General features: G+C 42.1%; 1 protein-coding gene across 4 annotated transcripts in view; it reads right to left on the reverse strand.

Annotated features, from left to right (window-relative positions):
- Positions 1-823: 823 nt before the first annotated feature.
- LOC147443741 (uncharacterized) overlaps positions 824-15789 on the reverse strand; it is a 125076-nt gene continuing 110110 nt past the window's right edge. For all 4 annotated transcript variants that reach the window (XM_086526537.1, XM_086526538.1, XM_086526539.1 and 1 more), the window contains one exon: positions 824-2043. In XM_086526537.1, coding sequence (XP_086382663.1) covers positions 1837-2043 — 207 coding nt within the window. In that variant the 3' untranslated portion in view covers positions 824-1836. The remainder of the gene's footprint in view (positions 2044-15789) is intronic.

A 15789-nucleotide genomic window follows, 5' to 3' on the forward strand; every position in this document is an offset into this window, starting at 1 on the left:
ATGCTGAACCCATGCGCCTGAAACCATGATGTCATCTCCCCATACCAGCATGTTGTATCTCCCTGCATGGCTAAATGTCAAGAGGACTCAAGTGCAAGGCGCGCATATATATCTCTGGGAAGTTCCCAAATGTGGTGTATGAAGGAGATAGATCTGGTGAGCGCCTCAACCACTAGTGGGGGGGGGGCAGCTAGCTCTGCTCGAACAATAGCACGTGGTACTAAAGCCTTGGCTCTAATGAGCTGCGAGATCATAGAGACCAAAGGCTTCTCCATGTCCCCCCATCCATCTCTGCGGCCTGTCCTCCCATGATGATCCAATGAAGGTCCCCAAATCTCAGCTCCATAAAGCAATGCAGAAGCCATCGGAGAGCCAGAGCTTCGTCCGAGGCTCCTGAAACTGAACCTGTGAACACATCCTTTCCAATCTACCCAACGTTGCATGGGCTCTGGTCAGTCTAGTCTCTGCTGCCCTCCTCAATGAAAATGCTGGCCCACTAAAAACCTCTCCGAGGTAAGTGTACGCATCTGTATACTCCATAGTCTCCTGGCCGTATGTGAATGCTGACGTTGACCTCCTGATCCACTGTGGGGTGGTATTAAATACCATGACCTTGGTTTTACCAAGGTTGACGGACAAACCACTTTCCTGAGCAAACCTATTCAAAGCATCCGAGTGATGTTGCATCCCCTCCGGAGAGTCGGAGAGAGAGAGAGAGAGAGAGAGAGAGAGAGAGAGAGAGAGAGAGAGAGAGAGAGAGAGAGAGAGAGAGAGAAATGAAATGAAATGAAATGTTATATTAACGTCTTCAAAAAGGCCAGAATGACCTATGAGACCAAACTGATACAAAAGTGGTGAATCTGTTACAAAGTCTGGGTACCTTAGTACTAAAGTACTAAGTGTGAAAGTGTGAAAATAAATGTGAAAAAATAAATACAAAGTATTAAATAAACTTCTTAGGAGCATTCTGGGTGTCTGGCTAGAATGCTTCTAATTCTTTGTTGTAGTCTCCTCCGGTGAAGTGTGCTTCTGCATCTCGATCGTGGTCGTTTCGATTTCCTAAGCTCAGTTGCCCTGTCAATGAGGGTGCCTTTGGTATGGATGTGGGTACTCCTTTGTGCTGGCTGCTGGTCTCTTGCTTCTCCTTCCACTCCTGCTTCTCTCGATCCGAAGAAATCTGTGATCTGCCTCTGAGGCTGTAGTGCTCTTTGTCTTCTCATTAGATTATCCCTGTGCCGATGTATTTCCAGTAGGTACAAGCCTAAGCATCTTTGATCTTGGTATTGCATGACTCTTTCTAGAGGTCCAAAGCCTTCTTTAAATAGGCAATGGAAACGCCCACGTATCTCATAGTATACGGTGCAATGGCATATGTAGTGTAATTCTGTCTCCGGCTCCATTCCGCATAACTTGCAATGAAAAGCCCATAACCAAGAGAGAGAGCGAGTAGAAGTCCAATATTGGACATGAACATGAAAAGTCCATAACCAAGATGGCAAAGCAGTTGTCAAATCTGAGACAGTGAACTACTCCATATCCAATGTCCCGTCGCTCTCATGTTTTACAGGACAAACATGATTGGTAAGGTAATTCTATACAAAAGATGGATGAAACAGACATTACAATTTTAGTGAGAGAAGCTACTTAACCTGCTCTGCTTATAGGGCTTCCTTGAGCAGTCAAGTAACTACTTGATATATGGTCAAGATGATCACAATCGTCATAAGAAGCATAGTAGTGTTTTCTTCTGGCAAAAGTGAGTATAAGCAGGCGAAAAAATGACATCCCTCCTATAAAAAGACCTTCACTCTTTGCTTCTTTCAGAACTTCAATGTTTCAAATGGGACCATCAGATGTCAAGGCAGCTTTAAGCTGATGCAATGACTCCTTATGATAGTCATAAAAGAATTTGCAGATGTAATCAGCTGCCTCAAATGTAGATGAAGTCTGCGTGGCTTTTCTCCAGCCTCTCTCAGCATCAGTAATGAATGTCTTTTCACCAACAACCAGCAGCACTTGAACCTTCTTGATGATACTATACACCTGAAACAAGAAGAGAGAATTGAACTAGCAAAAACATGCTTCATCACATGCCTTTTACAAAAGACACAAATGGAACACTACAACAGTGGACTGAAGAATACATGGCCAGGTCCATCATAAGCCTTGATTTTGCTGGAGTCATGCTGCACCAAAGGGGCCCGAAGTCTTTTGAAACATTGGTCTCCAAACATAGTAGGTAAGTGCAAAAAAGGCAACGTGTCGCAGGTCAGGTCCTACTTGTTAGCTCGTAGAATGTTACAGCATGCTTGCACTGGCCTGATCTTTATTCATGTACATCTAATTAGGCTAATATACACTCATTGCAATATTTGTTGTGATGGCTTGCTATTTTGCATGCTTTTGACATTCTTAAAGACATTATTTCTTTGGAGCCAATCTTGATATTGAGACAGATCATGAGAAGCTTCTGTTATTTTATTCACCAATCTAAGGTTTTGAGCAAAAAACAGCTCACATTTTAGATATCAAAGGCTAGCCCAACAAAAAGCAGGTGCCTTTCTTCGTCGATGACCTTTAACTGCTTTTTCTTATTAGTGCTATGAATTTTTTGCTTTAAAAGCTTTGTATATTTTATGATAACATGACTTCTATTGGATTTAGTGAAAAATATTCCTAATAAACATTTTAACCATATCATCATTAACTAAAAATAAATATCTTATCCAGAGTATTAAACTTTTTTGGCTTTGAGTCTTCGCAAACTCCAATCCTTCTCAACATGGCTTAAAAAACAAACTGAACGATGGCCAAGGTGCAAATACTGTTTACTTTTTGACACCCTCGACGAATCAAGTGCGCTAGTGTACACAAGGTAGGTTTCGGATGCGAACTAGCACCCCTGCCATGCTTGCGTCATTAACGCTACCTTCCCTTCTCAACTTTGCTGAATCTGACAGAATTGGAAAACGAGGATTTTTTTGCCGCCGCCTCAGGAAGATGACCGGGCTCTCTGATTTTGCAGGAGAAAAGAGGACGATTTAACTGATTTCACCTTTACCCCAGCTACCACTGCGTGCAGAAGCGCTCTTAACATAAAATCATAGAAACAAACATGACAAACCAGAAAACTAATTTGCCTTACATGTACATACATAATGCTAAATCAGTTTCCCTTGGTCATGGTGGTTAATGCCATAAGCTGCCGAGCATGAAACAAAAGCCACTTGTGGACGCTTGCGTGTCATAACAACCAACCCAATCTAAGTCCGAAAAAGCATGCAAATCTGGCGGCAGTAATCCCCCCTTGGGAAAAAATAACCCAAGATGTAAAGTCACTCAAGTAACGAAGGATCCTGTCAACAGCCTAACAATGCTTAGACCTTGGGCTAAGCATAAATCTATCGACCTTTGAGACTACAAGCTGCATATATGGCCTCGTATTGCATACATAAATAAGGCATCCAACAACAGTACGATAAAGAGTGACATTGGCAAGATCATCAGCATCATGAGGACTTATTTCAAACTTGTTTCCATTGAAGTAGCAATAGGTTTGCATTCCTCAAGACCAAACTTACATAGTGATAGCCGTTTTTCGGCTCTCCGTAATTACCATAGTGAGTTAACCCACCCTACCAAAATCATCCAAACACTATGGCTATCCTTACTATTTCACTGTATATAGGTGTGTGTGAGTTAGGGGACTTTTTCCATATCTTCTTAAAAACCCTCAATTAGCTAGTCACTGTGCTAGTTGAGCCAAAAAAAAAAAATTATAAGTATATTATGGCCCATTTGTGTGTAATTATTTCATTGTATATAGGACCTAAATAAAAGAATTTTTCATAATTATTTTGGTATTTATTTAAATATTTCTACCTATGGTGTGTTATTTATGCTATGTACATTGACTCACCATTACCATATTTTTTCTTACCATTTTACATACTCTTTTTCCATATAAAAATAATTTCAAGCAAGCTTCTCTTATTTTTGGCGTAACTCCATCCCAACAAAAATCCAAAAAAACTAGTTCTATATTTTTTCACTATTGTGATTTTTTTCTTCCTATATCTATTCTCTATTACTCTCATAAATTAGACCACCAAAAATATTCATCTTTTTATGGTAGACTTATAATGAGAGATTTATTTTGACCCCTTTATATTTTTTCCACCTATATTATTTATATTTGACATGTACATATTTTTTTAGACCCCTCAATATTTGATTTTCTTAGTTGTACTATTCACTTATATCATAATCTCAACAATATCTTCAATTATAGACCTACCAAATAAGGTCAAGGGTATGTGGCATGCATGCATGCATACACTATGGGGGGCTCACTCTTGGAGGTATTCAAAAGAATCATCCAAAGAAAGACCTCACAAGGACTTTGTGCAGTGGAAAAAAACAATCGGTTTTGCTGGATTTTTAAAGATCACATGCTCTCCGAATTTGAAAAGGTGATACAAACAAAAGTTGTAGCTCGTGGGCTGAACTTTTACCTCAAATTTTTTCATATTTTTTTGAGCTACGAGCTACGAGCTATGATTTTATTGGTGGACCCCAGTTTGCTCATGCTATGCAGCCACACTCCCTCTTCTACTTTATCATTTTCTTCTTTCACACACACTTCTCCATTCATCATCCCCACCTCTCTCACCACTCCTCTCTGCACCCTACTCACCTTCTTCTCAACCTTGAAGAATAAGAGAAACCATGGTGAACTCATGTCTCCTACACACACTTCCATTCCAAAATTGACCACCTAGTCTCATTTTTCCTCTTCCATATTACCCATATCTATCAAGAAAACCACAAAATTCAGCCTCTTCTCTTGAAAGATAGCACCATGTTGATTGATTACTCATATTCAATCACCTTGGCTCTCAAGGAAGATCAAGAGTGGAGAAAAAACGTACCGTCAACAAGCGTCAAAATTGACCCTAATCAAGACACTTGGAGCATCAACATTGTAAGAAATCCATAATTTCTTACCTATTAAGAGTTTTTTCTTCCTTATTTGTACCCTACATGGATACTCCCATTGTAAATATCCAATTCCATTTGTAAATCAATAAAAATACTAACTCTACTAATTTACTAACACTAACCTACTATGAAAAGTCCTATCACCTCCACTTCTCTCCTCTCTCTCTTCTTCATCTATCCCCACCAACTTCTTGATAATTCCAAGCAAAAGAAATTAGATAAGTGCTGAAAATCTAACCAAACCATGGTTAGAGGAGTAACCCTAGCCCTCAAAATTGCTATAAAAAGAGGGTGTAGCTAGCACAAAAAGGGGAGAGCCATAAGCAAGAGCACTATGCTATAGCTTGAGAAGCCAAGCTCAACCTCTCTAGAAGGAGCTCTTGAGTGGAAGCTCATTGTCTTATGCATATGCATGTGTTGTATTAGGGGTGATTAGCAAGAGAACTCTATGCCATTGTAAGAGAGAGTGATCATTCAATTGAGAGTAGGAAATCTATCATTTCTCCTACTAGTGTAAGCCCAACATTTGTTGAATCAAGGAGAGTGGATTTGGACTAAGCTTGGATACTTTGTCTCTCTTCCAACGTAAAGTAATGGACAACAATGATGTGTAAGTGTCTTGGTGTTTTTTTAAGTTCTTGATAGCTTGTCTCTCGGTGTTGTCATCAAGTCAACCATAAATTCCACATACTGTAAGAAGGCAACAGGGTGGAGAGGACTCCCCTGACCTTAAGACATTGATTGGGGTGGCTTTTCTTGTGCTGTGTTGTGGTGTAATTTACTCAAGCTATGTTGAACAAATACTAATCTCACTTTGATTGGTCGTGACAGATTTGTAAGAAGGTATTCATGCAACAAGCATTCCTTCCCCCTTCTCTCTCTTTCTTACATATATAATTGTGTTTGCTTGATCACGGCTGATACATTTCAAAGCAGCCTGAGCTCTCTCTCTCTCTCTCTCTCTCTCTCTCTCTCTCTCTCTCTCTCTCTCTCTCTCTCTCTCTCTCTCTCTCTACGTGTCCTAGTTCGCATCCCAAACTAGGTGGTGACCCAAATTTGTGTAGGGTTAGGTTGCAGGTTTGTGTGTGTGTTTGTTGTTTTTTCCAACCCCAACCCAATTGAGTAGCACAAGAGGCTAGAAGGGTGCTTAGAGGCCACTCTTCTTGTTACGTGCCCCGGACCGCCTCAATAGTAATGTCTCAATGTAGCTTGTTTGACACAAGGCAATACCTCCATCACACTGCTTAAACTGTATGCCCAAGTAATGATGCAAAACCGCCAAGTCTTTCATCTTGAAAATAGTATTCAAATCAGCCTTGAAATCAACAAGTAATCTACATATAGAACGATGATGAGAAATACATCACCCTCGCGCTTTACATACAGAGTGCTTTCAGTTGGACTGTTACAAAAGCCTTGTTTAACCAAACGAGTGTTAGCTTTCTCATACCAAGCACGAGGAGATTGCTTCAACCCATACAAAGCTTTCTTACATTTTCACAATTTATTTTCTTGTCCTTTCTTGACAAAACCGTGAGGCTACGTTACATAAACTTCCTCAAATATATCACCTTTCAAGAAACTAGTAACAATGTTTGATTGATGTACATTCCATCTAGAATGAGCTACCAATGCACATAGAAAACGAACAGTAGTTATACGGCAAGTGGGAGCAAAGGTCCCTTCATAATCCATGCCTTTTGCGACAAGTCTAGCCTTGTAGCGTTCAATCTCATCATCCGGCTTACGTTTCAACTTGTAAACCCACTTCGTACCAATGGCCTTCTTGCTAGGATCACATAAAGTCCATATGTCATTTTCTATAAGTGCATCATATTCTGATTGCATGGCAGCCATCCAATTTTTCTTCATCAAAAGAAAGAGGTTCCTTCTCATCACATAAACTAGAAACAGCCAAAACACAACAATCTAACGCATAAGATGCATGGTGAGAACCTGAACGAGTATGACTAGACATAGGCGCATCCAATTTACTGTCATGCAAAGTATGCACCAACAATTTCGGCATACCTCTCTCTTGATTCTCAACCCTTTCCACATAAAGTACATCATGTACATCTCCATCAGTGATAGGTTGATCCGTAACATTTTCAGAAACCCCGATAGGTTATACGTTTGTCTCATTGGAATTTACATTAAGTTTCCACCTTTAAAAAGAGACAACAAAGTGTCATAAATGTCCTACAAGCTTACATTACTATCTCTCGTTCCACAAACACATCTCGCACAACCAAGATGGTTTCATTTGCGGATGTATAACCTGTAACCTTTACTTTCAGTACTGTAACCAATAAAAATGCGTTTAACAGACTTATCATCTAAATTTATGTGCTGCGTTTGCGGCACCAAAGCATAAGCTAAACAACCAAAAACTCGCATGTGATCAATATATGGCTTCTTATCATGCCATGCTTCATAAGGAGTCGGAGACTACAAAGCTTTTGTAGGACACCTGTTAAGTACATAAGCGACACACATAATGGCCTCAAGCCAAAACGAATGTGGCAAAGCTTCATTCTTAACCATACATCGCACCATCTCTGTAAGCGACTTGTTTTTCCTTTCAGGAACACCATTTTGCAGAGGTGTATATGGAATTGTACATTGATGTTTTATCCCACGATTAGCCAGCAATTCATTAAACTCATGAGACATATACTCTCCCCCTCGATTTGAGCCCATAGTACATTTAAAGACATTTTCAACCATAGCCAGAAATTGATAGCAGCACATGAACACTTCTGACTTAGCTTTAAGCGGATACACCCATGCATGCTTGGAATAATCATCAATGGAAGTCACGAAGTATAGGTAATTGCCTAAGGATGGGTTTGCATAGGCCCACAAACATCACTATGCACAAGTTGCAACCTGCATGTAGCCCTTATTGAACCATCCTTTGGAAACTTCGAACGCTTCATCTTACCCAAAATACAACCTTCACAAACATATTGAGAAGGTGCTTCAAGAGGCGGAAAAGAATAAACCATATCAAATTTTTGCAAACCAGCAAACTGGCAAAATTCAAATGCCAAAACCTACATAGCAAAGTTTTGCATATGAAACGGCCTTTGAATCCACAACTATATTTGCAGAATTCTGCCCACACTTGTCGTACAAAGTGAGCTTATACAACCCACGACACAAGATACAACTATTTCATCACCAAAACTGAGATCATGAATTGTACATCTCTCATCCACAAATTTGACAACAAGACCAAGTCTAGCAAGTGCAGATACAGACAAAAGGTTCTTTTTTATCCTTGGTACATAAAGTGCATCAACAAGTGTGAAAGAGCTGCCATTCGTAGCAGTTAGCACAATCTTTCCAACTCCCTTGACTGGATAAGAGGCATTGTTGGCACAAGTGACCGTATTCTCATGAGGGACACACTTGAGACAGGTAAACAAGTCACGATGTGAAGTAATGTGCTTTGTAGCACCACTATCAAAGTACCACACATGTGAATCTACAGCAACAGACATACATGCATCATGGATAGAAGGATCATACGTTCACTCTGCACTAAATGCTCACTCTACATCTATATCCGTTTCCCAAAAGATTCTCAATAGCTGCACTTCTGGTGGATCCAACCTCTTCTTCCTGGCCTCTTTTGCCTTCAACTTAGGACATTGCTCTTATCATTAGCCTTGCAATAATGACCGCATCTTCTTCTTGCCCTTTTCACCAGAATTCCCAGAAGAGGTGCTGCCAACAAAAGCATTAGGAACATGTGATTTGCCACTCATTGAAGAACCATGAGAAGTGGCTACATTACTGTTACCACCTTTTCTTTGAGCAAGAACACGAGCCTTTTCAAATGCACATTGTTTAGTCCTGTTCTTTCTTGAAAGTGACTTGCAACAACAATGTGTCTAATGCATCAAACTTGAGAGCTTGAGGGGTTCCTTTGGTCGTAAGTCTCCAAGTACTAGCAAAAGTCTAGTGAGAATCTAGCAATGCATCGAGAACACTCTGCACAAGTGAACTGTCGAGAATGACTTCGCCTACAGAAATGAGTTGCTCATTGATATCCTTGATACCAGCAAGGAAAGTGTACATGTCTCCAGCAACAACAGGCCTGCCAAAACCTGCAACATCCTCAACAGATATACCTAGATGAATCCAAGATAAGCCCAAATTCACCCTTAAAGAAAAGTGCAAGGTATAGACCCATGGTAGTCAGTCACAAGACAATATAACCATCACCTCCATCGCATAGTATTGACTAAATACCACGACATCCCCACTAACGTCGTCAATGTCCAATAGTGGGTGTAGAACTAGGTACTAACATATGCTCCCCAACACAACACAACACACACCACACACACATGAGCATACATCAACACAAAGTTCAACGTACTGAGTTTCTGTCATTCAAGGGCAGACTCAACCATAATGAAGCCTAGCACTAAAAGAAGCATTAAATCGGAAAAATTAGTACAAAAATGAGGCAATTGATAGGGCATACGCACCACAAGAGATAGAAAGAATTAGCACAATATCAACTGGTCGTAACTCGGACGAAAACTTCACAATGTGAAGTCTACATGTCCACTATACGATTAAAAATTATACCTAGATGAATCCATGATAAGCCCAGATTCACCCTCAAAGGAAAGTGCAAGGTATAGACCCATGGTAGTCACCCCACAAGACAATATAACCATCAGCCCCATCATGCATAGTATTGACTAAATACGACATCCCCACTAACGTCGTCAGTGCCCAATAGTGGGCGTAGAACTACGTACTAACATATGCTCTCCAACACAACACACACCACACGTGCACACACATGAGCATACATCAACACAAAGTTCAACGTACTGAGTTTCTGTCATGACTCTGAAGATCAAGAGTAGACTCAGCCATAATGAAGCCTAGCACTAAAAGAAGCATTAAATCGGAAAAATTAGCACAAAAATGAGGTAGTTGATAGGGCATACGCACCACAAGAGATAGAAAGAATTAGCACAAGATCAATTGGTCGTAACTCGGACGAAAACTTCAAAATGTGAAGTCTGCATGTCCGCTATACGACTAAAAAATATACCTAGATGAATCCAGGATAAGCCCAAATTCACCCTTAAAGGAAAGTGCAAGGTATAGACCCATGGTAGTCACCACAAGACAATATAACCATCAGCTCCATCATGCATAGTATCGACTAAATACCACGACATCCCCACTAACGTTGTCAATGCCCAATAATGGGTGTAGAACTAGGTACTAACATATGCTCCCCAACACAACATCCTCAACAAAGCCTATATCCACAGAAGGCGGGACGTACATCAATGCCCTACAGAACATTCCAAACACCCTTTGACACAAAAACATGTGTCATCATGTAAGCCCACATTAGATAGCTATCCACATCCAATTTATCCTCAGCAGTGAACATCTTGAAAATATCTGTGTTGTTGTTAGCCATGGCGAGTGACTGCACTTGATGTGAAGACTCCCGGAAAGAGGAAAACAAAGCAGTACTAACACGTGCTATATAGCACAACCCAAAGAGGACTACAAGGATCTGTTTTGCTGAAAATTGCATTGACAAAAATTCTGCACAAAAGGACGAAATTGCCAGTAGTGGAAACGGAGGCTGAAATGAGCCTGAATCAAAATCCTGAGCAACCAAGCTCTACAAGAATTCCCGAAGTATAAATCAACCTGACACCCACCAAAGCTCACCCAAATCGGAGAAAATGAGTAGATGGGTGTTGGCAACGCTAGCGATTATGCCCGAGAGGACGCAACCTGCTTTGATACCAATTGTTGAAATTAAGGTTGCAGGGAAACACACACCTTGGAGAAGATAAAGAAGCTCAAGGTAGTGTATTGCTTAATGCACAAAAGAAAGATAAGTTAGCCCTAGAGTAATGGGCTCAATGCACAAGAGAAAAAACCTCCTAGTAGGAAAAAATGCCCCGGCGGTCCTAAGTGTGTTCACACACATCACTACCACACATATGGTAATAGTGCCAAGAGAGGATCTTCATCTCTGCTCTCCAATATTGATGGGGCTTTCTTGGAAGCAGTAGCTGACATACAGCAGATCAAGGTAGCAGAGAGGCACTAACAATGCAAAAAGCCTACAATAGAGAATATCTTGAAGAACACCTTCCAACAAATGTCGTTATATGACATGCTTCGGCTAGATGCAAGCTTTCAAAGTGACACCCTTGCCATTATTTAGCCACTTTATCTCGAAGCAGGTCCTAGTGCGAGCACCTCCAAGTGCAACCATCAGAGTCATATATGATATAAAACCCCGCTGCTCTCCTCACTCATTATCGAAGCCCTCGTCTCACTGTGTCCATCTGACAGCAACAATTCTCATGAGTCATAGTGGATGGTGGATCTGGCATCTCCTGATGCCTGAGTTCACCATGTTGGTATTAGGTCCGTAGCCTACCCGACCTGCCCCCTTCACAATTACTTTAGCTAACCAAAGGACGGTCTACCCATTGTGTATAGTGGACAAGGTGTCTCTGCAGGTACAAGACTTCACCTTTAGCTTGGATTTTGTTGTGGTTCGTCTTCCCTAGGTTGAGGAAGGCTTTCCTTTGCTCGTTGGTAGACCATGGCTATTGCACACTAAAGTACTACAAGATTGGGGAAATGACGCCATGTGGATACATACTCCTGGCACCCCAATGAAAACCTATTCGCCTTGAAGGGGGGATAAATCTTGGGTGCATCATAGCTCTTTGTCACTTGAGTCCAACCCCAAACTCGAAAAGCCTACCCCACCTGACAGGCCACAGGAAGACCTGCTTGAGTGGTTGGAAGCTACAAAGTCTATGCCTTGTTATGTGTTTTCTATTCAATCTTTGCCTGAGGATACCCCATCTCCACTTGTCCTTGCAGTAGCAGGCGGGCCCAGTGTGTTGCCTAGCCCATAAGCAAGTATTGAGGTTATGGCAACTGTTGACTCAGATGCTCCTACTATAGAGGCCTATGCGCTCGGTGAGCCTATCAAGGACCATAGAAGAGGCATGCAATCTCTTTTACAAGAGTCCCCCCAACTCTCAACTTCCTTTGTGTCTACTCCCCGAACAAGGCAAAGCTCTCTTCTATCTCTGATGAACTTCCCTTTGACGAGTTTCCACAAGGATGGTTACAAGAAGAATATGTTGATTTTAATATTAATCAGACACCCGCTCATGATGTCTCAAAGCTCCAAGAAGTGGCGACGTCTTCCTCTTCTGAGACAACCTCGCTTGTGCCCCCTCCTATACCTGTCAAGGAAGTCAACCTCGGAGACCCTGACAACCCTCAACCCATTCTTTTAGCCACTTGGCTGTGGGATCACCCTATTCTGCTCGACCACGTAGTTTCTTTTATGCAAGGATGTTTTTGCCTAGTCTTACAAAGATATGAAAGGGACCCCACCACAGCTAGGAATCCACACTATCCCTTTGGTCGAGGGGGCTAAGCCAGTCAAAGACCATGCTTACAAGCTCAACCCCAAGTATGCAGAAGCTATCAAACTAGAGCTAGAGAAAATGCAAAGAAGCAGGCATCATTGAGCCTATGGAGCACCCTGAGTGGTTGCGCAGTCGTCCACGTCTGCGTCGACAATTGCGCTTTGGAGAGGGTGACAATCCCGGATGGCTTTCCAACCCCCTTTCATTGAACTCATGCACAAATATGTGGCTGGGCACATACTTTATAGTTTCATAGATGGTTTTAGTCGCTACAATCAGTAGGGCATTCATCCTGCGGACCAGATCCAGACCGCATTCGTGACTCCATGGGGTATTTTTATTTATACAAGAATGTCTTTTGGGTTGAAAAACGCCCCTCTTTTCAATGGTACAGTCTACATCATCTTTTATCCTATGCTCACTAATCATCCTATGTTCCACTACAGTGGAGAATTTGGAGGAGCATCTCATATCCTATGTTCCACTACAGTGGAGAATTTGAGGAGCATCTTGCACAGCTCTTTGCAATCTTCCTCGGCTCTTTAAACTCAATCCTAACAAATGCCACTTTTTGGTCACGCAAGGTACGCTTTTGGATCATGTGGTGTCTGCTAAAGGTTTAGCTCCTGACCCTAATAAAATAGTGGCTATTCTGAGGTTGCCTCCCCCAATCAACCCCAAGAGTGTTCAAAGCTTTGTAGGCCACACGGGTTATCATCGTAGGTTCATTCATATGTATGCGGATGCTGCCCAATCCCTGACCCGCTTGACCAATATTGTTGTACCGTTTTAGTGGTCCAAGACTGAGACCCAAGCTTTTACTTACTTAAAAAAGCGCCTAACCGAGGCACCTAGTTTATTTGCCCCCAGATTGGTCTCTTACTTTTCATGTACATACTGATGCTAGTCAGATTGTTGTGGATGCTATTCTAACTTAGCTTAGCAAAGAGTTCAACCTGGATCGCCCCATTCATTAGAGCCGAGCGCAACTATAACACAACAGAGAGGGAAGGTTTAGCTATTGTTTATGCCCTATAAAAATTCCGTCATTATTTATTGGATGTACACTTCACAATTATTATTGATCATCATGCTTTATGTTATTTGCTAAATAAGCCAGAAGTTGCAGGCTGGGTTTGGCGGTGGCTATTTCTCTTTCAGAAGTTTGATTTTGAGGTAGTTCTTCGCTCCATGAAGCATCATGTCATGGCCAACCACCTCTTTCAAGTACAAACAAGTGAGGAAGCTACAAGGGTTGAGGATGACTTTCTTGATAGTAGTCTCTTTAAATTGGGCATGACCCCCGAATGCTATGGCGATGTGTTGCATATCCAGAGAATGCCTCTCCCTTATAGAAAAGAAGATTACTGCTGAAGTCTAGACATTTACTCTGATTGGAGGTCAGCTCTACAAGTCTGGACTAGATGGTGTGTTGCACAGATCTATCTCTCCCCATGAAGTAAAGCATATTTCGGAAGATGCCCATAGTGGTCCCACTGGGGGCCATTACCCTGGTCAAATCAAAACATAAAAAATTATTCAGAGTGGTTTACGGTGACCATATGTGTTTAGGGATGAAATTGCTCATGTGAAGGCTTGTGATGTCTATCACAACGTTGTGCACCTAAACCCAGTAGGCAGTCCAACTGTCTTTACAGGTTTCATTGGCATGGTTGCCCTGTGAATGATGGGGTTTAGACTTTGTTGATTCAATTTCTCCCCCAAGCCCGGAAACCGAAAGTACCTTCTAGTTGCTATAGAATATGCCACCAAATGGACAAAGGTACTAGACACCACCAATTGCACAGGTAACACGGTGGCAAAGTTCTTGTATGAGGATATATTTTGCACGTTTGGAACCCCTTTAGGTTCCTGTCTCAAATCTACATGGGGTGTTTCTTGCCAAGTTTATGGCATTTTCCTTCAACTCCTACAAGTAGGTCAGCTTTGTAGAAAGGCTACAATGTCACGGGCACGAGACAGACAATTAGTTACAGTTGGGCTGGAGTTCACACTGGACGGACTTTCGCCTAGGCAGTGACACGTGGCAGGGATATGGGTGGTAGTCTACTAGCCGACACAGGGCCAGATCGCCACCACCACATTTTGGAGATAGACTTAGCTAGACTAGATATTATGTGAGCCGTCGGTGGCTCTTTATGGTTGTATATGTCCATGTTTGTTTTGTCATTAGGATCATCATCTACTTTGTATGGTCGAGTCTTGCGTCTCGAGTCTAGAGTTCATGCACAAGACGTCTGCACCACCCCTGCACATTTGAGCCTCGACACCCCCATTGTACCCGTGAGTTCTCGGCTTGGAGCTAAGTGTGCCACCATGCTAGAGTCTGTACTATTTCATTTGAGCTAGTTGAATCCCATGCTCTTCAAGTTCTACTATAGAATCGTTGTGTTTATTAATCATTGTCTACAGTGTTTTCATGTTGTTGGAGTGAGATTTCACGCACATTGCACTAAGGAGCACCGACTGTAGAGAGCACGACACATTATCTCCGCTACAGGTGCTCTCAATTTTGGCACGTCCAGTGGGACCTCAACTGAAGTCTCACTCCGTTGAGCCTAGAGGTCAAGGAGCTAGCTGGTTTAAGCTCTCGCCTGTGTTGGTCTGCTAGTCTCAACTGCTTTCGTCCAGCTTCCCCTCAACCAGCTTGGTCTAGTCCAACTTAGTCTAGACCAACTGGTCTAGTCACTCGCCCTATTCTACTGGAATTTGGGCCAGTGCTAAGTAAGTTAAAGGTCTTCGTGCACAAAGCTTGGGTGGGCTTCTGCTTACTGCATGACACATACAAGGCAATCCAAAGATTGACAAAGTCCACTACTGAGTCCTTTGAAGTACTACCCTCGGAAGCGCCAACCGTTTGTGCCGAGTAGAGGTCCACCAACCCGTTACCCCTAATTCCTATGTGGCTACCTCCACTCCCTCAACCAGTTCTTCACCTCCCAGGTCACCTTCCCCATTACAGTTCTCACCCACTGTGTTACAGCAACCTCTTGAGCAACAAGCTCTGGAGCAGATAGCCATGGAGGAGCTGACAAGCGTTCTGGCTAAGGTGAACATCAAGTTCCTGACTTTCAAAGATCTCTCTACAGAGGATGCAGACGACCATGCTAGGAGATTTGTATCCCTAGCAGGGGTCGTGGTCTCAACAGAGAAGACGCCTACCTAGTACTCTTCCCATCAACCTTGGATGACTTAGCAGATAAATGGTACAATCAATTTGCAAACAATACTTCACGACTTGGGCCACATTACGGAAGCAGTTTTGTGAAGCTTTCAGACCAGGGGACTTCCAAGAGAAGGT

Source organism: Adiantum capillus-veneris, chromosome 13, assembly GCF_014529385.1.
Source record: "Adiantum capillus-veneris isolate H3 chromosome 13, ASM1452938v2, whole genome shotgun sequence".
Lineage (NCBI taxonomy): Eukaryota > Viridiplantae > Streptophyta > Polypodiopsida > Polypodiales > Pteridaceae > Adiantum > Adiantum capillus-veneris.